The sequence below is a fragment of the Dasypus novemcinctus genome, chromosome 4, assembly GCF_030445035.2.
Source record: "Dasypus novemcinctus isolate mDasNov1 chromosome 4, mDasNov1.1.hap2, whole genome shotgun sequence".
Lineage (NCBI taxonomy): Eukaryota > Metazoa > Chordata > Mammalia > Cingulata > Dasypodidae > Dasypus > Dasypus novemcinctus.
The window spans coordinates 134296437-134321548 of record NC_080676.1 but is presented as its reverse complement, the minus strand read 5'-3'; the positions used below and the strand labels follow the sequence as shown (position 1 = coordinate 134321548).

General features: G+C 40.8%; 1 protein-coding gene across 5 annotated transcripts in view; it reads right to left on the bottom strand.

Annotated features, from left to right (window-relative positions):
* The window catches only part of CXADR (CXADR Ig-like cell adhesion molecule), a 72601-nt gene extending 55911 nt beyond the window's left edge, over nucleotides 1-16690 (bottom strand). For all 5 annotated transcript variants that reach the window (XM_058296110.2, XM_058296111.2, XM_058296113.2 and 2 more), the window contains exon 1: nucleotides 16563-16690. In XM_058296110.2, the coding sequence (XP_058152093.1) occupies nucleotides 16563-16605 (43 nt within the window). In that variant the 5' untranslated portion in view covers nucleotides 16606-16690. The remainder of the gene's footprint in view (nucleotides 1-16562) is intronic.
* Nucleotides 16691-25112: the final 8422 nt, after the last annotated feature.

Sequence of the window (25112 nt, the reverse complement as noted above, 5' to 3'; positions counted from 1 at the left end):
AAATCTCCTGTTATATGTTTCCTTTTTGTATTTAAATAGGGAACAATGTTTACAGTTGTTTGTATAGTGGGAGGTCTACAAGAAGTATTTTCAAACAATTTAATGATTTAACAATTTTTGTAAATCATTTTCAGGCTTCTGCAGGTGTAGATTCTCACTGTGAATCCCATGCTCGCTCAGGCGTATGTGTATTTACAATACCAAATATATTTAGTATTTTTGCCTGCTAGTGATTGTTTCCCGCGGGTAGTGTTCTGGTTGAGATGTTAAATGGTGTATGAGTACTGTGGATGTGGATGTGGGAAGTAATTTTAACCATGTGTAATTAGTCACAAGGTCTAAGTTACAGTAACTACTGCTGTTTTATTAAACAATGCCTTGTTGCTTTGTATGCATAAACAGGTGGGTGTAAAGACTGCCTGTCTATCCAAACAGGGAGCCAAAGTATTTAAATTGACCAACCTAATGTTACAACTACTTTGAGGTGGCCAAATGTAAACTGAAAGTCTTAATTAGAGTGGTGCAATTTTGTATAACTTAGCAACAATAGTTCAATAAATTTGGATTGCCATGTAAGGTCTTGCATTCTAATTATTTGCCACTTGAATGTTTTGGGTAATATTTAACAGTGCTAGTAAATAAATATGGGTTTAACATTTTAAATGTAACAGGTACATTTTACACTGTGTAATTTCATAATAAGATATGGGCAAGTCAGAGTCATTCATTAATTTTAGGAATGAATAAAAAATGTCAGATTTTTCTAGTATTGTTTGAATATCCACATAACCACCTTCTTTTGAACTTTTCCTTGGGAAAGAATTTTGTAAATCAAGCACTATTACTGAAGATAAATACCTTCTGGGTAATTTTCAGTAGCTCTTTGGGGATGAAGAAGGGAGGACTGAAAATACTCTGGATGTTACACTGATGGATTTTTTTAAACGTGGGATGAAGTTACACTTAGAATATTATGGTTATAAAAATCTTTGAACAACAAAAAAACAAAAACAAAAACAAATACTCTAGATGTCTGGGTTAGCAAGCAAGTCACTGCGACATTTCAAAGTTTGTGCAAAGATGTAACCATTGTGTTACTGGGGCTGTCTCCCTTGTCCCTTTCACCAGAGCCTAATACCAGCCTGTGCCCCTTCTCACCAGCAAGTTGCTTTGGGGCTAGCTGATATTTAAATAGTGAGTGTCCCTCTTTCTGGAAAGGAAAAAGAGAAACTTTTACACATGTTAACAGTAGTTTACTCCAACTGGTACTTAAATATTGCTGGGGGTGGGGGTGGGGAGTTACATGGAGGGAAAGATTTGTGCTTTTTTCTAGGAGTATTAGTTGTTTAATTCCCATGTGTGCGTCTCAGTATGTTAATTTGTATACTGAGAGCTGGGAAAATTAGTATTTACAGATAGAGACATAACCATGAGAAATGGCATAAGGATACTTATTTTTCTATGTGTTTCTTCTGAATCAATTCCCAACTCGCCCCACCCCCAATGATAAAATGAAAAGCAGGAGCCTAGGAAATAAGGTGAGGTATAAATGGGGAAATCATCATCCTAACAATAAACAGCAACTAACAGCAAGTGCTGACTATGTGCCAACCACTTTCCAAACTACTTTGCACACATTAACTCTTTCAGTTCTCTTAACAACCTTACAGAGAGGCATTAATATTATCCCCATTTTACAATGAAGAAACAGACAGTGAGAGGTTCAATAAGGCACCCAGAGTCACAAGCTACAAAAGGAGCAAGATCTTGAATCCAGGAAGACTGGCTTGAGAGCCACACTCATAAGTAAAAGTCTGGCCAATGAATATACCTGGACACTGAAATTTCATTTCTTAAATCACTACAAAATACAACAAGTACATTATTGGAAACCCCATTCCAATCACATCACGGTAGAAGGTTTAGCAATTACACAATTCCTTCTTCATACATACAACATTTCTAAGCAGACAGCACTGCAGGCAACACATGATTCAGGAATTTGGCTGAATCTTTTAACAGAAAAATAAATACCAGACTAGGAATTTGTCAAATTGGTCTAAAAAAAAACAAACAAAAAAAAACCTGTATCATTTTGGACAAGTTGCTTCTCTAGGGCTCAAACATAAATTAAGAGTATCGAGCTAAATTATCTGTTTCAGCCCTAAGGATGTTCTAACTCTAGTCTAGCCCATCAGTCAAACAAGAAGCCTTATTAACCCTGACACCAATTTCCTCCCCTCCCTTCTGCCTACATCTGAAAAGTTCTCTGTGCTCACTTCACAATGAGTGCAGACATATCTTAAGCATTAATACGCAGAATTATAGGAGCAATTCTGCCCATTAACTGCATGGGTTTTGAAGTTAGACCTCTGGTTTGGTTCTACCTACTAATTGCATGGCAATTGGCATGTTTCTAACCTCTTTAAGACTCAGTGTTTTTCTCTCTTTAAAAGAGGGATTAATGGCAATATTTCCTACTTTATTGTGAGGATTAAATAGAACAATGCATGTAAAGCTCTTAGAACATATTTCCAGGTACCTGTCTGACAGTCATTCAATAAACAGTAGTTATGACAACAATTAATTGTCATCTTATAAACCTGTCATTTGTACTGGTATATAAACTCCTTAAATGTCTACTGGGAAGGTTCTTTTAATCTTTGATTCAGCCTATCAAAACTCCAATCTTAATCAAGTAAAAGTGAAACCTCTGAACTGAATACAATAGAATATGCCCTTAGGAACAGACCAGTTTACAAACATAATCCAATATCTACTTCTGGAATTCATAAACAATATCAAACTGCTACAGTGGACTAGGCCAAATCTGATTTAGTGAAGGCTTTGGGGAGTTGCAACAGGATATAGCTGTGTCCCCCAATCTGCCGATTTGGAATCTACTGATTCAGTTAGCCACGGTTAATGGAAAATGCACTGGAAAATGACAGAAAATAAAAAAATAAACAGTTAATAAGTTCCAAACCACCTGTCAAGTGAGTACAGGCTGTAACACGGTGAGGTACGCCAGCGCGGTACATGACTCTTCTCCCTTTGTCGCCATATCCATGCGCCCATGCAAAACTTTCCTCCAGCCTGCCTCTAAGTGTTCTTGCAGATCGCATTCGTTGTGGCAGTGTCTTTGTTTAAGAAAGCCCTTATTTACTGTAATAATGGCCCCAAAGTACAAGAGCAGTGGTGCTGGTAGCATTTCTATGACTAAAAGAAGCCATAACTTCAATAGTGCTTCCCGTTAGTAAAAAATCAAAAATTCTCAATATGACTGAAAAAGAAAATTGTATGCTGAGGTTGCCAGGTTGCACGGCAAGAATGAATCTTTGATTCATGAAGTGATGAAGTCTAAGAAAATTCACACTAGTTTTTCTGTTACACCTCACACTACTCTAAATGTGTGATAAGCTGGTGTTCACTCCTCCTGTTTCAACCATCCATGGCAGGTCTTGGAATGTATCTGCTGCAGATACAGGGGCCCTATTGTACCTAACCACAGGGAGACGTGAAAAGAGACAGAAGTGACCTCTGTTTGGAGGAACTTGGTTCTCAAGGGAAGGAGAAAAATACGTAGTAGACATAGGTTGATTAGTGATTAATGAAAATGTGTTTTGCAATGAGAAATGTTGTGTTTATAACAGAACTGAAAGTAGAATTAAGGGAATTAATTTCCCTATTTCCTCTATGACAAAGGAGGCACACATTTTTTATTAATGATAAAAGGGAGAAAAATCTAGGCAGATGCTTTGGGTAACTGGTCCAAATCTGAAATATTTGTGAAGAAGAATGGCGAAGAGAAGGATTATAGAAATTAAGTTTCCAACTCAAGTAACTTGGTAGTTGGGGAAGCTGAGTGAAGAAGATATACTAGGGTTTGTCACACCATTTTCTCTGGTTATGCATGTTTGAAAATTTCCATTCTAAAAATATTTTTTAAAAGCCCACAATAAAATGGTACAACATACCCATCAGAATAGCCACACTGAAAGAAACACACAAAACCTACGATATAATCGATGAGATTCATAGGTAGAGAAATGTATGCACATGTGCTCTAAGGACATGGATGAGACTACCATGGCATCAGTATTCACAATAGCCAAAAACAGGGAAAAATGTTCCTCAACAGAAAGAATAAATCAGTTGTGGTACAGTCCCACAGCAACAAAAAAGAATTAAATGAAGCTCGACAACATGAATAATCTTAAACACATGATTACAAGTGAAAGAAGTTAGATCAAAAGTACATACTCTAAATCCCATATATATAAAGTGTTGACACTAATTGTTATGGTTAGGAATCAGAGAGTGAGGAAATGACTAGAAGGGGCATGAGGGGAGCTGAGAAGTGAGTTACATTCTATTTCTTGATCTGTGTGAATAATTACATAGAAGTGGTCACTTTGGGATAATGCTGTGAACTGTACACATTATACTTTAGTTAAAAAGTTTATTTAAAAGAAATTTAAAAAGAGCTGAAGGGGCCAGAGACATAGTTATCTAAAAACTCCCTTGTTAAAAATATAATATGCTAATACTTTATAAATGTACTTAATTACAAAAAAAGAAAAATCTAGCCAAGTTAGACAATAAAAGCAATGCAGTATCCCCAATCCATTCAGCCTTGTACTTGTTTTTCTCCAAATACCTGCACCACAGTCCATGAGCAGGAACAAAAAACTGACCTGGGGAGCTGGTGTAACTCAGTGGCTGAGGGCTGGCTTTGCACATTCAAGGTCCTGGGTTCAAATCCCTAGCCCAGGTACCTCAAAAAAAAACTTGACTGTAGAAGTGATCCACGGACAGGAACAGGGACTGGGGTCTGACTGTGAGATGTAGGATTAGTAAAGAACTCCTAGAAGGCCAGAAAGATTGCCTGTTTTGTTTTGTTTTGAACGGGGGCGGGGGGGGGCACAGAAAACCAGTGGTAAGGTGGGAAAGAGGAGGCAAGAGCCTGGAGATTGCACAGATATCAAGAGGTGTGATGAAGTGAGAGAAAGCTGGGGGACAGTGACATATCACACCGTAAGATTTTAAAGGTGGAGAACTAAATATAAGCAGAGAGGGTTGCCTAACTTAAATGGATAGGAAGTCACTGTATTTGAAAGGTCAGTTACCTGTGGTACAGGATGTTAGAAAAGCGAATCATAAAATTAAGTACTAAAATGCCAAGATAATGCTTATTAGTGGGGGCAGCTGGGGAACTATGAAATGAAGCATTTTTTTGGTCAACGTGAGAAGCAACTAAAGTACGGTATAAGCAGAGGGAAGGATTCTCAAATGATGACGTTGATACTTAAGGCTGATGGGACCTGAAGAAGCCAATGGGCCTCCCCACCAAGAGAACTAGAAAACTAAGTTTTTACACTGCATACCTGCTTTGACCCCTAATTTGCTCTGCTTGGTCTGATTATTTGACTCCTTCCTCCCGACAGTATGGGAAGGCTGTCTTCCTCATTTATATCCCCTGAAATACCTACTACAAAGTCTTGTCCATAAGTGCACATTATTTATTTATTCCCAAACCTCTTTCTCAGGGATTGAGGTTGCTTACAAGAAATAGTTAATAATGCATAATTTATAGATCTAAATCCTGACTAAGGAAAATGTAAGTTATAACGGAAAGCCAGATAGGAGTTAAGAATGTAAACAGACAGACAGATTTTCTCTAAGTATTTGCTGAATTGGATTGCGCAGCCGCCCTCTCCCACCCTCACCCCCACTACACACACACGAGATGCACTCATCTCAGGGAAGCATTCAAATTTCAATTATGATCAAAATGATTCCTGTTCTTATTTTCTCCCTGTTCTCCAATCCAGTACCCAGATGCTAATTTCAGAATTGTCTGGCAAAATAAGGCAAGGAGAGTATTTTGCATTATGGGTAAAGTAGCCTGGTTGCCATGGTGAATATTTTCATCACCATCACAGAATACTACATACTGCTCCATTTAAAGAAATCTTCCTTGGCTTCTTTCCTCATTAAAAGAAGAAAAAAAAAAAACCCTCACATTCTCTGCTCATATTTTTTGAATAATGTGAAACAAGAAAACTGACTGTGTACTTGGCAAAACAAAAACAAAAAACAAAAACTGCAAGTGAAGTGTCTTAAAAAGAGATCACCGACAACAGGAAACCCCAAGAAACAAATAGTAAAACGAGTAAATAATATATCTCCTTATGGATAGCTCTGAAATTAATAAAGAAAAGTTAATTTCAAGGGAAAAGCAAAGCACCCCTGGCATGCCCAACCTGATTACCTCAATCTTGAGATTCCTTTCTAACATCCTTAAGTAAATTCTAATTTCCCCAGCAATCATTACCATGGGCCAATCTATTCCTACTTACTTTGCATCTCTCCATAAATGCATTTATGTTAAAAATAAGATTTTTGTGCATATATTTTTTTGTTTCATACTTAAGACTGGAACGCATATAACTATTGAATAGAAAAGCTGATACAATTTTTTGTTTGTTAACAAATGTTCTAATGAGTACAAGAAAGTAAATGAGAAACAAGGGACCCTTTATTTAGTTCCTGGCCAACTAGAAAATACTACATGACCTAAATAATTATTTTAGAAATATAATCTCATGAGAACAAATCCAAAAGGCATGCTCCACTTGACAAAGCTCTTTTGATGGCACACTGCACCCAGGTTTTTTCAGTCGATAGGATGTTCCAGAAGATGACCAGAACTAAAGCTCCAAGTCCTAGACCTGTGCTGTTCAATACGGGAGCTCCTAATCATATATGGAGACTGGACACTTGAAATGTGGCTAGTGCAAAGTGAGGTGTGCGGTAAGTCAAATACAGGCCAGCTTTCTGAAGAAATTTCTAATGTCTCAATATGCATCAATGTTGAAATGTTGACTAATCTGACCATTGATCCTTTCCTTCACCAACTACTAAAGGACATACTGAACCATGCCATTGATCTCATACCTACCCAAAAAATAGGCTGGTCTTATCTCCCTCATCTTACTTTCCCTTTCTCAGAGGTCAGGAAATAGTCTTTCCTTCTACACCCAAATACTGATTCAATAAGACCTTTAAGGCTTAAACTCTAATTGCCTCTTAATTAGAAATAGAACTAAATGATTATACCAAATACCAATGATTATACATTTGGAGGGATCATATGCTTTATCAACATGTATCAATACAATTGGTTTGTTAAAAAAAAGAAAGAAATCAAAATGAATTAGACACAAAATGGCCCGAAGACTTCAATATATGAGCCAGAACTATAAAATCCCTACGGGGAAGCAGAATTGGCCCAATAGATAGGGTGTCCGCCTACCACATGGGAGGTCCACGGTTCAAACCCCGGGTCTCCTTGACGCGTGTGGAGCTGGCCCACGTGCAGTGCTGATGCGAGCAAGGAGTGCCCTGCCACGCAGGGGTGCCCCCCGCATAGGGGAGCCCCACGCCAAGGAGTGTGCCCCATAAGGAGAGCCGCCCAGCGTGAAAGAAAGTCCAGCTTGCCCAAGAATGGCACCGCACACAGGGAGAGCTGACACAGCAAGATGACACAGCAAAAAGAAACACAGATTCCTGGTGCCGCTGATAAGGACAGAAGCGGTCACAGAATAACACACAGCAAATGGACACAGAGAGCAGACAACTGGGGAGGGAGTAGAAATAAGAAATAAATCTTTTAAAAAATAAAATAAAATAAAATTCCTAGGAAAAACACAGAGAAGCATCTTCAGTGTTAGGCACTGGTTTCTAAGACTTTACACACCCAAAGGATGAGACACAGACACACATAAAGATAAATGGGACCTCATCAAAATTAAAATCTTTAGTGCATCAAAGGACTTATCATGAAATAAAAAGACAACCTACCCAGTGGGAGAAAACATTCTGAAACCCAATATCCAATAAGGGTTTAATATTCAGAACATACAAAGAAATTCTTCAACTCAATAACAAAAAAGACAATGCAATTTAAAAATGGGCAAGACGTCAACACTCACTTCTCCAAGGAAGAAACTCAAATGGCCAAAAAGCATATGAAAAGATGCTCATCACTGGCCATTAGGGAAATGCCAATAAAAACCACAGTGAGGGAAGCGGCTGTGGCTCAAGCAACTGAGCTCCTTTTACCATATGGAGAACCCGGTTCAATTCCAGGACCTCCTGGTTGAAAAAAAAAAAAAAGGGGTTGGGGGGAGGCAGGCCCCTGTGCAGTAGGGTGAAACGCCACACCTAAAGATGATGATGCAACTAGATAGGAAAAAAAAAAAACCCACCACAATGAGATACCATTTCACAAACATTAGAATGATTAAAAAAAGGGAGGGGGAGGAGCGGATTACAAGTGTTGGAGAGAATGTGAAGAATTAGGGACACTCACTCATTGCTGGTGGGAACATAAAATGAGTGCAACTACTATGGAAGACAGACTAGTGGTTGCTCAGAGAGTTAAGTATAGAATTATAATACCATATAACCCAGTAATTCCACTTCTAGTTATATACCCAAAAGAACTGAAAGCAAGAACTCGAACAGAGATTTGCACACTGATGTTAAAAAGCAGCATTATTCACAAATGCCAGAAGATGTAAGCAATCCAAGTTTCCATCAACAGATGAATGGATAAGCAAAACATGATCTATACACACACAATGGAATATTAGCCAGCCACAAAAAGAAATGAAGTTCTGACATGCTACAACAGGGTGTACCTTGAAACTATCATGTCAAGTGAAATAAGCCAGACACAAAAGGACAAATACTGTATGATCTCACAGATATGAAATAATTTTAAGAATTTCATAGTCAGAAACTAGAATACAAGTTACCAGGGGCCAGGATAGGGATAGAGAATGGGGAGTAAATGTTTAAATTGCACAAATAAAAAGCAAAACAAAAAAATTGTAGAGTTTCAATTTGGAAGGAAGGAAAATTTGGTAATGGAAGGTGGTGATGGTAGCACAACACTGTGAATGTAATTTATAGCAATAAATTATATATTTGGAAGTGCTCAAAGGAGAAATTTTAGGGTGTTTGTTACTAGATAAAATTTTTTTAAAAAGACTGTGCAAAGCAACAGTGAACCCTAACATAAACTAAAGACTAGGATTAACAGTACAATTAAATTATAGTTTCATCAATTCTAACAAAATAATTATACTAATACAAGGTGTGAAATAAAGGGAGAAGGAAGCATATAGGAATTCTGTTTTCCGCATGACTTTTCTGTAGACATACAGATTCTCTAATAAAAGAAAAAAATACAAATATATATATATGGGTGAGACATGCAACTGCTAGATACTAGTAATGAAATTAAGAATAAATTAACAGGGGAGCGGATGCGGTTCAAGTGGTTAAGCGTTAGCTTCCCACATGGGAGGTCCCAGGTTAGGGCCCAGAGCCTCCTAAAAAAAAAAAAAAACTGAAAAAACAAGAGTTAATAGACAGTCCTGACCTAATGAAATGTACATATGATGAGAGAAAACAGACAATTACAATAAAGGTACACTTGGTAAATGTGAGGACAAGCTCCAGTAAGGGTGGTACCTCAATTAGAGACCAATTACGAAACTAGGGAAGCAGCTGTGGCTCAACTGATAGAGCGCCCACCTACCATATGGAGGGTCCAGGGTTCGGTACCCAGGGCCTCCTGACCCGTGTGGTGAGCTGGCCCATGGGGCAATGCTGCCACGTGCAAGGAGTGCCGTGCCACACAGGGGTGTCCCCCGCATAGAGGTGCCCCACATGCAAGGAGTGCACCCTGCAAGGAGAGCTGCTAAATGTGAAAAAAAAGCACAGCCCATGCAGGAGTGGTGCCATACACACGGAGAGCTGACGCAGCAACAACAAAAAAAGTGAGTTTCCCGGTACCGCATGCCAAGAATGCAGGCGGACACAGAAGAACACACAGTGAATGGACAGAGAGCAGACAACAGGGGGATGGGGAGAGAAATTTTTAAAAATAAATAAATCTTTTTAAAAAAAATAATGAAGGTATTACAAGTTTAAGTGACGATGGTGTAACCAGGAAACAGGTAGTGGCTGGAGGGACAGAAGTGACTTAGAAACTGACTGGCTGTGAGCAAGTGAGAGAATCTAGGAAACTGGGGGGAGTCTGAGGGGGCCAGAAGAACAAGGCCTTGGCATGGTGAAGTGATCAGTCAGGAAGCTGGAGCCGAGTCCATGGTTTGATTTGGTGGGCTCCTGCAGTTGTATTACTGTAATCTTTCTTAATTGGTTCATTTTTGTTGAATCCAATACTCCATGCAGTAGTAAAAGAAAATGGGAAACAAAGCTGAAAATGTTTCTACATGGCCAGTGAGAGCTATGCCGGATAAAATGGTGATTTAGGTAGACATTTTATCAAGTTGGGTGCCCAAATTTCTGCCTGAGCATTCTGGTGGCTGAAAATGCCATTCATTCAAAGAGACCAGTTCAAATGGAGGTGTCTCTGAGCAGTCTAAGCAGAGAGGTCAAGTGGGTGGTTTGAAATTATGGGTAAAGCTGGGAAAGGGCCTAGAAAGAGACTGAAAACTATAAGCACATAAAGGTAACTGAAGCCATAGACTGAGGAACCCAACATTAAAGGTATATGGAGGAAACTGAATCCACAAAAGGAAATGAGAGGAATGGGGGAAAGAGACTTTCAACAGAGCTATTCCTGCTGGCAGGGTTTAAGAGGTAAAAGGTGTAATGTGTCCATTGGCTGCAGCAACAGTGACAGCCGCAGTTTCCCAGGAGTAAATGGGGATGAATATCAGATTTCAAAGGGTGGAAGAATGAATGAAGAATTGAAGCAAAATAATGGAGTCAGCAAATGTAGGCACCTCCTTCAAGAATTCTGGTTGAGAAAGGAAAGAGACAAAGTGTGCCTGCAGTTGCTAAAGGGGAATAAATAGGATTGAAAGGCTGTAAGGCAGGAGAAAGAAGTTTGTTTAAAGGTGACGACAGGATACAGATATGAAGAGATAGCTGAGTGGCATCCCAGAGAAGGCAAATTGTTCAGGGTTCAGGAATTAGCCTTAAGGGGGCAAACACTGTAGTAAGGAAGGATGATGATGTAAATACGGTTCTAAAGTCTGGGTGGTGGGAAGTAAAGGAGTTCCTATTTGCTGGCTTCTACCTACCTTCTTCCCCAGAGTTACTATTTCCTTCTGGAAAAAGGCTGTATGTGCAACCACTTGCTGTCAAACCAACTTCAAGTGCACCCCACTACCTGATGCCCAGTCCTCAACCTATTAAAATATAGCTTCACTCTTGCCACTACAGAAACTGCCTCTCCTATGGAATCAACAACCTCCTGAATGTTATCAATAACCTCCTAATAGTAAGCTCCACAGACCTCATTTTCTTCTGCATCAGTCTCTAGGACACCATCAACTCTAGAACACTCGTTGTTCTCAGGTTCCTCATTTTCCATCTACTTATTAGATGTAGATGTTCCCCAGAGCCACGTTTTACCTTCTCTTCTTGTCCTACTTGCTTTTCCTGGTTAACCTTACATAGATGTCACCTTACACGGATGCCAATTGTCAGCTACAATTCTCAATTCCGTATGACCAGTCATTGCCTCTCTTCTGAGATTCAGTACTTTGAAACACTTTTTACCTCCATTCCACACAAGTACCTCAAATACAACCAGTCCAATCCTGGGCTCACTGCCACTCCTTAAAACCTGCTCCTCTCTTCTTTATTCCCTGTAGGTTAGTGATATCCCAGTCACATAAGCCAGAAATCTTACTAGTTTTTTTTTTTTTTTTTTTGGCCACTCACCCAACTAGACATCAGGTTCCCCTCCATGAGCCTCAGAAAAATTTTCCAGATCAAAACGATACCCCAGCATCTCACCCTGTAGCACACTCACACCTTTATCTGGGGTGTGTACTTTTTCTTGTTTCTCAATAAACTCCTTATTCCCTTGTCTAGAAAAAAAAAAAAATACACAAACTCTCTGCTCTGTTCAACAGGCACCACCTTTGTTCGGATCACCCCTCAACCCCCATGAGTTCATCCATTAGATCTACTAGATCTATCTACTTGTAGATCATCTTCACTACTGCATAGTTACCAAGAAAAAAATTCAGCATTATAACCACACTTCTTTAAAACCTCTATGAGTTCCTCAATGCTATGGAATAAAAATTAAAAAGTGCAAATTATCTACCAAGCTTGGCCATACAGCCTTTAAATCTTGCCCACTCAAAGAATGGCCCTCAATGAGACCCACAACAGGGGCAACACCAGGAAATTTAGAAATGCAAACTTTGCAGACTTCCTTAATCAGAATGATTCCTATGCAGTTTAAGAAGTGCTGATCAGATCCTTTACATGCACTGAACTTCTCACCTCCTAAGACACATACCCTTTCAGACTTCCAAGTCTTTGCAAAAACTATACCATCTGCTTGGAATGTTCTACCAAACTTTTGGCATCTTGCAAAGTCCTATTCTTTGCATGGACACTTAGCACAGGGCACAGTACATGGCAGGCCACCAATTTACTATCTGAATTACTGAAGAGTTTTTTCAGTTAACTGATGAGTTCAATTGGGGACATGTAGAGCCTAAGGTATTCAAATGCATTCACTAGAAAACTGAATGTCAGGCAGCTGGAAACAGTCATCCAGAATTTGAGAGTCACTAGCAACTACCTGGAGGATAGATACCCTGATGAAGAGACGAGGTCACCCGGGTTTAAGATAGAATCTGAAAAGGGAAAAGGGAACTGTGGACCAAACCACGAAGAACTCTGACTTTAAGGAACCTGTTTTAGAAAGCAGCTGAGGGCAGATCAACAGATTGGGATAGAATTGAGGGAGGTAAAGGGGCCCTAAAGGGATCACTGGGTGGGACGTGGGTTACTGTTACCTTGGTGATTGAAGCAGGGGTATGCAATGCATAAAGTCAGAGATGAAGCAGTAGCTCAACTTCTTTAGACTGAGAATGAGACCAGGCTAGGGTAATAATCACTACAAGGACAATCTTTCCTGGATAAGAAGGTAGAGAACATGAGATGGATGAGAGCTATGTTATATACACACACCAAGAGGCATAGACTTTGAAAACTCAGTCATGTAACCAACATTTAATGAATACTGGCTAACAGCCAAGTGCCACAAGATGACAATGAGACTGTGAACAACATTGCCCTGCCCTCTGATCTAGTATAATGAGATAAACTGGGCAACTGATGGAGGGCCTGCAACAGATTGCGTAAGAAGCAGAGTAGGGAGGGGTCAGCCTTGGAGGAAAGCAGCATTTGCTCTGGTGGTGGTGTCACTGCAGGAATATAAACATTAAGAGGTGGGTATATGGAGGAGAAAAGGTCACACCTAAAACCCTTACATTTCTATGTAAAGGAAAAGACCCCTGGTAAAGTGAAAAGATAACCTCATTTTGCTTCTCACAACAACTCTTGACAGAGAAGGATCCCCATTATTGACAGGTAAAGCAACTAAGGACAGAGAGGATAGTGGTTACCAAGTGTTGGGAGACCACAACTATTGAATTATTGTCCAGGTCTTTTTTATATCTACTCAACACTGACAGTGCGAAAAACAGCAGCACCCCAAACTTTAACTTGATACATAGGTGACGGTGCTGCTGCTGGTACATGGGCCACATTAGTTTATTAGCACCGACTGAAGATTCCTAGTGCTGGAGAATCCTAGGGCCTGAAAGTATTCTTTCATTTTTTATTTAAGATCAGGGAATTAAAAGAACTAATAAAAGCCTTGGCACACAGTCTAATAAAAAGTAGGTCCTTTTTTTTTTTTTTTTTTTTTTTAAGAGGAACAGTTTCCTCTTTGGATTTTGTGAAATCCAAAATGTTTAGATCTTTAGAAGACTGTAGACATGGAACTTTTCAATTATTGTACTAAATTCCCAAAACTAGTTTAAAAATTCATTTTCTAAATGCATGAATTCTATTTTATGCATCATTTGGCTTGGAAATTACTTGTCTCTTCTATATTGTCTTCCCACTTTAATTTTTATTGTGCTAACTTATATACAACATAGTATTTCCCATCTTAACTATTTTTAAGTATACAATTCAGGTGTTAATTACAGTCATAATGTTGTGCTACCATCACCACCATCCATTACCCAAACTTTTCCATCATCTCAAACCAAAACTCTCTACCTACCGGGTATTAACTCCCCATTCCCCACCCCCACCTCTGCCCCTGGTACCCTGTAATGTAACAGTTTAATAAAGGACTGCTGGTAGAAATTAAGATGTTGATTAGAGGTAATGAAAGAGGGCAAAATGTCTGCTGCTTGAAAGGCAGAAAGGCAGAATACCATAGAGGTTAAGTGCACAGATATTATCAACAGCTTTTTGCATTCAATTCTTAGATCACCACTTTCCAGCGCTGTGATCTTAGGTTAAATTATGTAACTTCTCTGGGCCTCAATTTCCCCTCTTGTACAACAGGGATAATTATAACACATACCCTCTAGAGTTGCTAGGTAAATTAAGTAAGTACAGGTAAAGCTCTTAGAACAGTGCCTGGTATTTAATTAGTGTCCATTTAAGAGTTTAATTTTCCTACTGTTGTTACTGCTCTTCTACTTTACCACTACTATTACTTATAGTATAACTTGTTACTAGGTAGACAATAAAAATACAAAGAAGTCCCATTAGCATTCAGAATATACCAAATCCTTTACAAGGTATGTGGAGACAGATCTAATGGAAGACTACCAGAGACTGCAGTGCAATTTCCATATAGCAAGCCTGGGCCTTGTTTTGCTAATGTAGGAGATGATCATGCTAACACTGAACTTTTATCTCTTAGCAACAAAATTTTAAAATAGTCAGAAATATTTGAAGTTCTGAAAGGCATAATCAATTACAGTTACTGAGTTGTCTCTTAAGCTGGGAAACTGGAATTAAAGTAATTGTCTTGTTGAGCTGAAGACAAGACACTGTCCTCTAATGAAACGTTTGCTCTACCGTAGTCATACTTTTTATCAGCAGAATGACTCCTAACATATTAAAATATCCTTGGCTGAGACCGTGCTTACCAAAGTGAGAAAAAAGGAAATCCAGACAAGTATCTGGATATTCCCTGAAAAAAACGCCTCTAACTGATCTGCTTTTTTCTGCTTAAGATGTGGTCAAAAACACTTTTCCTAAAAGGACATAAACACTGCCAACTTCTAACTTCAGTTTAGGCCTTGATGAGACAAAGGTATTGAGTGAACTGGTTACATGAACCTCTCCAGAAGCTTTATTTTAGGAATTTAAGCCAATTCCACATGATATGTATCAAAAAGGTGGAGGCAGTGCTATAGAATCAGATCGAACATTAGACTTGTTAATGGAATCTGTTGATCCCATGAGTAATGCTCACAGCTGTGTCATCCAACAATGGAATTAACATTTCAACAGGAAGCAGAGAGCCATCCCAACAGAAATGGCCACCCGATCCCGCTTTAAAGCAAAAAAAAAAAATTTTTATCCTTCCGGAGGTTATACCGAATGTGCCTCCCATATTTTCACCGATGGAATTTTTAATGTATCATTTGGTTGTAAAATGCGGCCATGCTTAGTTTGACAAAGATCAGATGGCTAAAACAAATCAGGTTGTTGGGCTGTTGTTTTTTTTTTTCCAAAATGACTATGCCTTCTAATGTCTAATGGTCCACTTCTTTTTAAACGCCTGTTTTTCCCCTTCTGAGAGAAAGGTACAGTCGAAAGCATGTACTTGATGAATTCTTAGCTAGGAGTTAGTTACCCGGGGCAAGATCCCGTCTTATCTTCAGGATAAACCAACTCATTACAAACGCAAAACAGTGGTGGCTAAATTCTTCTTTGCACTTTGCCCCGGGACTGCAGGTATCAATACGCACCTCTGCAGGCACCAGCATTTGATTTCCCGTGGGCTACTTCGTAGCTCGCCTATCGCAGCCAGCCGCTCGGGCGTGGGGCTCGTCCCTCGGGCGAGACCAAGAACGCCTGGGCTTGGTCCTCGTCCACCTTCTCCTTCCTCGAGGTACCTCGGACGATCCGAGACACTGAACAGCTCGGGGTCCATTTAACAATGGCGTTTGTAATTCAGCCTCATCCGCTAGGACTGCGTGACACCCGAAAACTCGCCACCCAAGGCTTTTAAAATCGGGGAACCCTGGACGAACACGCAACCCAGGCTAACAGGAGAAAGGACAAGAGCAAACAACGCCGAGTCCGAGCCCACGGCCAGCCGTCTGGGAGAGAGGACCGGCGCACCGGGCAGCCGCGCCCGCCCACCCGTGCCCAGCGGGCCCCTCCACGCCACCCTCAAGCCCGGGCTCCGTCCCCGGCTCCGCCAACGCCCCCCGAGACACCCAGGCGCTCCCAGGGCTCAGCCCCGAGCCGCTGCGCCCTCGCGGCTCGCGCTCGCGACGCTGCAAAGCCACCCCGCGTGCAGTGCCCCCAGCACCCCCGCCGACGGCGCCCCCAAATGCGCCCGCCCCCTCCCCCACGCCCCATTGTTCCTCGGTGGCCGGGGGGCAGCGAGCGCCCCTGGGCTGAGCCGGCGGCGCGGGGCGCGGGGAGCCGTCCCGCCCCCCACTCACCCGCGACTCCGCAGAGGAGCGCGACGCGCAGCAGAAGCGCCATGGTGGCGGCCCGGCCGTGGACGGCGGCGGCAGGTCGACGGCCCTCGACGCGGGTCCGGCTCTCCTCGCGCCCCGCGCGCTCCCGACTGGCTGGCGGCTGCGGCGGCGGCACCTCCGCGCCCCGCCCCTCCCCCGCCCCTCCCCCCGCTCGGCAGGTGAAGGCGCGTCACTTCCGGGAGCGGGCCGCCGGGCCGCGTGCTGCTCTCCCTGCCGCGCGAGCGGGGACTCGGGGCCGCGTGGCGTTGCCGTGGCAACCGGCTCCCTTCGCGGGCTGCCCGGGGGAATCCTCGGGACCCGGAACCCTCCCGCCCTCGGCGCGAGGCGTCGGGTGCTGGGGCCCGCGTCCCTGCGCCCCCAGCCTTCACTTTAATATCCAGGGTTTGGGGACGAGGGTCGCGCCAGTCCCTCTCCCCAGGCGACCGAAACGGCGGTCGCGTCCTCCCCGGGGGCGCTGTCCCCGGGAAGATATTTGCGGGTCTCCCCACCCTGAAGGGCGGCTGCTGCCCGCCCCCGCCGAACCCGCCCAGCCAGCTCCGCGAGGCGGGAGCGTGGAGCCTCCAGCCCGCCGCCCCAGCCGGGCGGCGCCCTCGGGGCTGTGTTCCCCGACCTGCACCCTGGGGACAGCGTTCTGCTCCCTCCTCCTCCGAGCGGAGAAGGGCCTGTGCCGAGGAAGGCGCGAGGAGGCTTTTCTCTGCAGCCAGCAAAGACTGAACTACTATACGGCAGCTTCTGGCTTGGGAAACCACATTTCCCCCACCACCTCCTTTAAAAGACCTGTAGCCGTGCAATGGACCAACGAAGGCCAGTGAGCTTTAAAAGTGGGTCTAAGTAGGGGTGGGTTTAAAAAAAGTGGGGCATGCGGGGATTTAGGGATCTTGGACGTCCCCATCGATCCTTCCACATCGCTCTTGCCCTGGTGTCCTTCATACTTGTTCTTGTGTCATTTCGCTGCTTGTTCTCGGGTTGCTCTTTCCAGATAACGTTTATTTATAACCTCTGAGAGGCTTCGGAATTTGGAACATTTCCATATCAGGAGTGAATTAGAGAAGGGATGCAGCATAGTGCGATGGCTACGCTTGGACACCGCAGTGGGCCAGTAACTGGGCAAAGTATTTGGAAGTAGCACCTACTTCAGGTGCATGCTATGAAAATACATGAGATAATGCCCCCAAAATGCTTGGCACACTGCCTGACACATAGTAAGTACTCAGTAAGTGGTAACGACTAATAAAAATGTTGGAAAAGTTTTATTCTTTATTGAATTAGAGAAGGGCAGAGGAAGTAAATTCAGGGGTCATTTCAACCATTTACTAGAATAAATCTTAAGAAGTTATCCAAAAGATTTTTTCATCTTAATCCATTTCCTCCTGGTACTTTTTCTGATAACCTTTACTTCTGCCTCCTTCTGTGATAGTATTTGCATACCAATCCAATCACTTCTCTTACTCTGAACATTTCAAAGTATTCATTATTCATCTTTTTTTTTTTCTTTATTTTCTTTTAAATGTTACATTCAAAATATACGAGATCTCCGTATACCCCCCACCCCGCCCACCCCACATCAACAATCTTTTCCATCGTTGGGGCACATCCACTGCCCCTGGCGAATACATTCTTTAGAACCACTGCACCACATGGACAGTGGTCCACATTGTAGTCCACTCTCCCCCAGTCCACCCAGTGGGCTGCAACAGGGCACACAACGTCCAGCATCCATCCCTGCAGCACCACCCAGGACAACTCCAAATCCTGAAAATGCCCTCACACTATATCTCTTCTTCCGTCTCCCTACCCTCAGCAGCCACCATAGCCACCCTCTCCACATCCCTACTACAATTTCTTCCCTTACTAGGCACAATACATTATTCATCTTTATTGCTCTTGGAAACACAGCATGTTGTAGGTTCTCAAGTTTTTGTTTAATTGAATATTTTCTATATCATATGTTAGTAAAAAATTTAAACATCCATGAAATAAATCACAAATTATTACCCTTTAGTATATCTTTTTTAGAATGCACTTTTAAAAATGTAAATTTGACAACTTTACATTCGTCAAATGTTTCAAGCTTTGACAACAGTGTTTCAAGCTTCTATAAGACACTGAACACAAATTTTAAAAAATTTTCATCTCTAAACCTTAAGTAACTATTGAAAGGAGCAGCTTACCTTATGTTCTTGCCTAATGTCCCTTTTTTTAAAACTATTTTGTACATTTAATAGTTGAAAATATAAACAATAATTAAATAAAAACACGTTTCTCAATTAAATGTACTGGATACATATAAAAATTTTTTTGAATCATACAATATGTTACATAATATATTTGGTTCACAGTAATGCAATCATACAGTATGTGTCCTTTTGTGTCTGGATTGCTTCGCGCAACATAATGTCCTCCAGGGTCATCCATGTTGTCATATGCTTACGACTTCATTTCTTCTTACAGGTGCATAATATTCCATTGTGTCAATACACCATAGTTTATCTATTCATTGGTTGATGGACACCTGGGTTGTTTCCAACTTTTAGCAATCATGAATAATGCCACTATGAACACTTGTGCAGATGTCTGTTCTTTAAAAACTTATATGAAATAATCTTTAGGCCTTGCTTTGTGACTAGATTCTTATAAACAGTAATCAAAATTATGCAGTAATCTGACACTTACTAATGACATCTTACAGAAGTCTTTCTGGTTGTGCTGTAATTGTCACCTGGGAAAGTATGTCTCCTGGAAGCTGTAATGAGAAACCTCATTAATTCTGGAACATACAAACCAAGTTGACAAATAACACACAACCATTAAAGGAATTGTCCTGTCTTAGGATAGCACCACGAATTGTATAGCCTCTAAACTAGCGGAAGGGTCCATCAAGAAGGTGATAATTATAGAGACATACAAAACTCTGCAGTTAATAAAACATCCATCCTTACAAAGATTTCTCAATAGTAATGGATCTATCAACACATCCATAGACAACTAAAATCCTATCCTATTCAGAGCTTGACTTATCCTTAAGAATTAAAGGATTTTTGCCTCTTCCCAGCCTGGATTATAAAGGTACTTGAAGTAAGATGCTTTCTATCATACGTGACACTGCTGATATTTTTCTGGAAAATGATAATGCTAATCTTAAGAAATGAAGATTTCTTGCTACTATGTGCTATTTACATTTCTGTGAACAATGTTTTTACAGATTTAATACCATCCAAAAACCTGCATGTCATTTTTTGTCTATCGAGGAAAATTCTTCTATTCAATACCTAAGCAATGAATGTATAAACATATACATTTTTTGTTTTATACCATGTACATAAATACAAATAATACCCTAATATTCATAAATCAGCCCTTTGTCAGTGACCCAGATTTTTTTAACATTCTTCATAATGCAGATTCCAAGAGGAATACACAAAAGTGATGTTTGTACAAACCTAAGGAAATATTTTTATCTATATTTATAAACCCCATAAATGAAACGTATTTTTCTCCTTGTGTAGTTTTAAAACACACATACAGGGAAGCAGACTTGGCTCAGTGGATAGGGCATCTGCCTACCACATGGGAGGTCCACGGTTCAAACCCTGGGCCTCCTTGACCTGTGTAGAGCTGGCCCACATGCAGTGCTGATGCGTGCAAGGAGTGCCGTGCCACACAGGGGTGTCCCCGTTTAGGGGAGACCCACGCGCAGGGAGTGCGCCCTGTAAGGAGAGCCACCTAGTGTGAAAGAAAGTGCAGCCTGCCCAGGAATGGCACCGCACACATGGAGAGCTGACACAGCAAGATGACACAACAAAAAGAGACACAGATTCCTGTGCCGCTGACAACAACAGAAGTGGACATAAAGAAGAACACGCAGCAAATGGACACAGAGAACAGATAACTGGGGCGGGGGGGGAGGGGAGAAAAATAAATAAATCTTTAAAAAAAAACACCCACATGTACACACTTATACCTCATTCTAGGACCTTTCTCAAATTTGCCAGTTTGATAAAGTGATGGAATCTGTTTAAAGTAATATGTACAGACACATTAAATCCTGCGTACAAAGATCTTCAAAACCCATAAAGGGACTTGCAATTGAAAACATGTACTTTAAAAATCCCTACCTTAAGCTGAAGCTTCTAATTTTTCTTTTTGGCTGTGTGACTTCCCTTTTCCCCAGAGTTTTGAAATTTCGTGATGGTAACCCATGGTTTATTTCCATCCACTACCTGAGGAATTCAGTGGGTTCTGTCAGTCTACAAATGTTTGTCTTTCTGGGAAATTTTCTTGAATGAGTTAATGATATAAAGTACTTAGCACAGTGCCCTTCACCTAGTAGTTGCTCAAATCATGTTATCTGTTATTATTATCTTTGTTTTTTCTTTGGACTTTCCTCTGGTTATTTAAGTATCTCCTGGAATATCTACTATTTCATTGCTTTTTTGTTTTTTTTATAAGATTCATTCATTTATTTATTTTCCCCCTTCCCCTCCTCCTGCCCTGCTGTTTTTGCTGTATGTGTTGACTTCTCTTCTCATTTTCTCTCCTCTATGATTCACCAGGATTCAATCCTGGAGACCTCTAATAGGGAGAGAGGTTCCCTGTCAATTGTACCACCTCAGTTTCTGGTCTCTGCTGTGCTTCACCTTGACTCTCTGCTTGTCTCTCTTTTGATACTTCATTTTCTTGCTGTTTGACTCACTTGTGCAAGGCACTGGATCACCACACAGGAATTTGCTCGGGCATTGGCTTGACACATGGGCAGGCTATATCTTCTTCTTTTTCACCAGAAGTCCCCAGGGATCGAACCCAGGCCCTCTCATATGGTAGGTGGAAGCGCTACCACTTGAGCCATATCCACTTCCCTAGACAGGTCCTTTAATTTTATCCTCTCTACTTTGCACCATCTCCTTTTTACCTAATTTTTAGAGGATTTCCTAATATTTAACCTGCAATTCTGCTATTAAAGTTTTCATTTCTATGGTCATATTTTTCATTTCCAAAAATTCCTTCTTGTTCTTCCAATGTTGCATTTATTCAGTTCTGATTCTTGTTTTTGGCATGCAATATCTTCTCTTTCTGGACTTGGCTCAACGGATAGAGCACCACCTACCACATGGGAGGTCCGCAGTTCAAACCCAGGACCTCCTTGACCTATGTGGAGCTGACCCACACGCAGTGCTGATGTGCACAAGGAGTGCCGTCCCATGCAGGGGTGTCCCCCGCGTAGGAGAACCCCACATGCAAGGAGTGCGCCCCATAAGGAAAGCTGCCCAGCGCAAAATAAAGTCCAGCCTGCCCAGGAGTGGCACCACACACACAGACAGCTGATGCAGCAAGATGACACAACAAAAAAAAGAGACACAGATTCCCGGGCCTCTGACAACAATAGAAGCTGACATAGAAGAACACATAGCGAATGGACACAAAGAGCAGACAACTGAGGGGGGATGAGGGGAGAGAAATAAATAAATAAATCTTTTAAAAAAACGAAAAGAAAAAGAAAGTTCTGGGCATGTGGGTGATATTTTTCTATTGCAGTTTCAGGTTGGTTCCGTTTGGGGGAACCCCAATAAAATTAACTTTATAAAAGACCACTCATCTTCAGCACTTAATACAAACACCAGGTGGCCAGCTTTCTGGAAGGAAAGCTGGAAAAGCACTAGAGCCTCAATTTTGGTACATATATTTTCAATTAATCCCACTCCATTCACTACAATTACTTCTCCCCACTCCCAACCCTGCTTGGTGTCCTCTTGTCCAAAGACTCTCTTTTTTACCCACTTGAGAGAATAAACATTCAGTTACTTGCCAGGGTGCAGAATGGGTAGAGATGAGATCTTGATGTTTAGCTTCCTTCTAAACTAACTTTGGACCAATCGCCGTTTATAGCCCTGTCTTCATCCCCACTCTCAAACGTGCCTGACGCTACCATATCTTGAAACACTTGGAAATTTCGCTTTACCTGCTGCTGGTTTAGAATTTAGCTTATTTGGGTTTGTTCTGTCAGTAAACTTTCATTTATCTGCTTTCCAGTTTCCAAAATTTTGATGTTGTTTTCTTCGATCTTGTTACCTTTCTTGTTGTGCATTAAAGCCTTTTTAAAAAGTCCATTTCCTGTCATTCTAGTGAAGGTTTGGGGAGAAGTAAATCTAAATGCATGTGTGTTTTATTCTTAATCTTTATTCAGAAGTCTGTCCCCAGTTATATGAAATGTTCCCATACATATTTAAATTGTGAAAGTCTAAAGAGAATTTTACTCTTCTTCTGAAGAGTACAAGGATCTTAGACTGTTTAACTGTCACATCCTCCTCCTACTTTATATTGTAACCTGTGTTCTTGTTCTGTTCACCTTATACGTCATATGTTATCATTTTTACGTAGTTAATATTTAATTATGCTTATCTACATATTGACTCACCAGTCCTTCTTCCATCTTAAACTCCTGAGATCATTTTCCTTTTCCAGATGTATGTCCTTTAGAGATTCCTTTACAGAGTATTGTTGAAGGTAAACTTTGTTTTTGTTTGTCTAAAAGTATCTTGTCTTTAAATTCCCTCATTTTTGCCAGGTAGCGGTTCTTGGTATACAATTCAGTGCTAATAATCTTTTTTTCTCAGTACTTTCAAAAGATTATTCCACTGTGTTGTGGCTTCCTTTGTTATTTTAATGAACTTTGTGTAATTATCTTTGTGATTAATCTGGCTGTTCTTAAGAGTTTTGCTTTCTTTTTGTTGTTCTGCGATTTCATTATAATGACATAGCTTTGGATTTCTTTTTCTTTATCCTGCTTGGTGTCCCAGGAGTCCTGAACCTGAGAGAATTACTGTCTTCCCTCAATTCCGGAGAAATGTCAATATTCAAATTCTTGTTGAATATTGCTTTCCCACATTCTCTGTATTATCCTCTTCTGAAGTTCCAATTAAATATCTATTATACACTCTTGTTCTATCCTTTATATCTTAGTCTTATATATTTTTTAGATACTCTGAGCTGATGTCTGAGTGATTTTTTCAGTTTTAACTGTCAGCTTGCATCTTTGCTCTTCATTTGTACTGCATCTATTATTTAATTCCTACATTTGAGTTTCAATTCCAATTATATTTCTCATTTACAAATATTTAATCTTTTTTTTGAATCTGCTTAGTCTTATTCCCTACTCATACTTTCAGTTATCACTTCGTTTCTTTAAACATATTAAAAGGGCTGAATATGCCTTATATGTGCAATAATTACATGATTTGAAATCTTCATGTATCTCATTCTGGATTTTGTTATTTATGCATGCTCCTGCTTATGTTAGTCTTCTCTTTCCAGTATTTTACAATTATTTTTTATTGTAAACTCATATTTGTTGGAATTTTTCTGTGCAAATTATTTGAGAGGTTTTTTTTTTAAAGATTTATTTTATTTATTTCTCTTAACCCCCACACTCCCCTGTTGTCTGCTCTCTGTGTCCATTCGCTGTGTGTTCTTCTGTATCTGCTTGTATTCTCGGCAGTACCAAGAATCTGTGTCTCTTTTTTGTTGCACCATCTTGCTGCGTCTGCTCTCTGTGTGTGTGGTGCCACTCCTGGGTGGGCTGCACTTTTTCCATATGGGGCAGCTCAATACGGGCACACTCCTTGCACAGGGGGCTCTCCTATGCAGGGGACACCCCTGCGTGGCACGGCACTCCTTGCACATGGCAGCGCTGTGCATGGGCCAGCTCACCACATGGGTCAGAAGGCCCTGGGTTCGAACCCGGGACCTTCCATGTGGTAGGCAGATGCTCTATCAATTGAGCCATGTCTACTTCCCAATTTGAGAGTTTTAAGTGCTTTTCATGAGTGAGGATTGCTGTTAGCTTTTGCCAGGATCCTAGGGACATAGATAACTTAGGAAAACTTAAAAAATAACTTGTTGGCATTGGTTTTCTTAGATTACAGGTAATATAAATCCCAAAATATAAATTTGGATCAGAAATCATAACGAGAATAGGCTTATAGTTATAAATTCTTAGTTGAGGTTCATAATCCTTATCATTGCAATAACCATTTTAAATAAAAGAACATCCCCTATGCTCTGTGGATCAACTATATACAGACTATCAAGTCACATCTTCCTTTGTTGATAGCCCTCCAGGTTTTTTACTTAGCTTACTCCATTTAGTCTATTGAATTACCTCAAACACAATGTGAGATGCTCTCCTGGGATTCTCTAGTGTCTGGGTAGATTAAATAACATTTCTGGGATATTCTCAACATCTTTACCTCAAAATATCTAAGATATCAAAATAGCTGACTTTCAAGGGACCCTAGGTACTTTCGTCCTTTGTAGGTTCCTCCAACCATAAAAATATTTAATATTTGGGGAGCAGGCATTGCTCAGTGCTTGAGCACCTGCCTCCCATGTACAATTTCCTGACTTTAATTCCTGGTACCTCCAAAAATAAATAAATAAAATAATAAAAATTGCATTTTACAACTGCATGTAGTATAAAAGGACAAATTTTAAAATGATTTTATTTCTTTTTTTTTT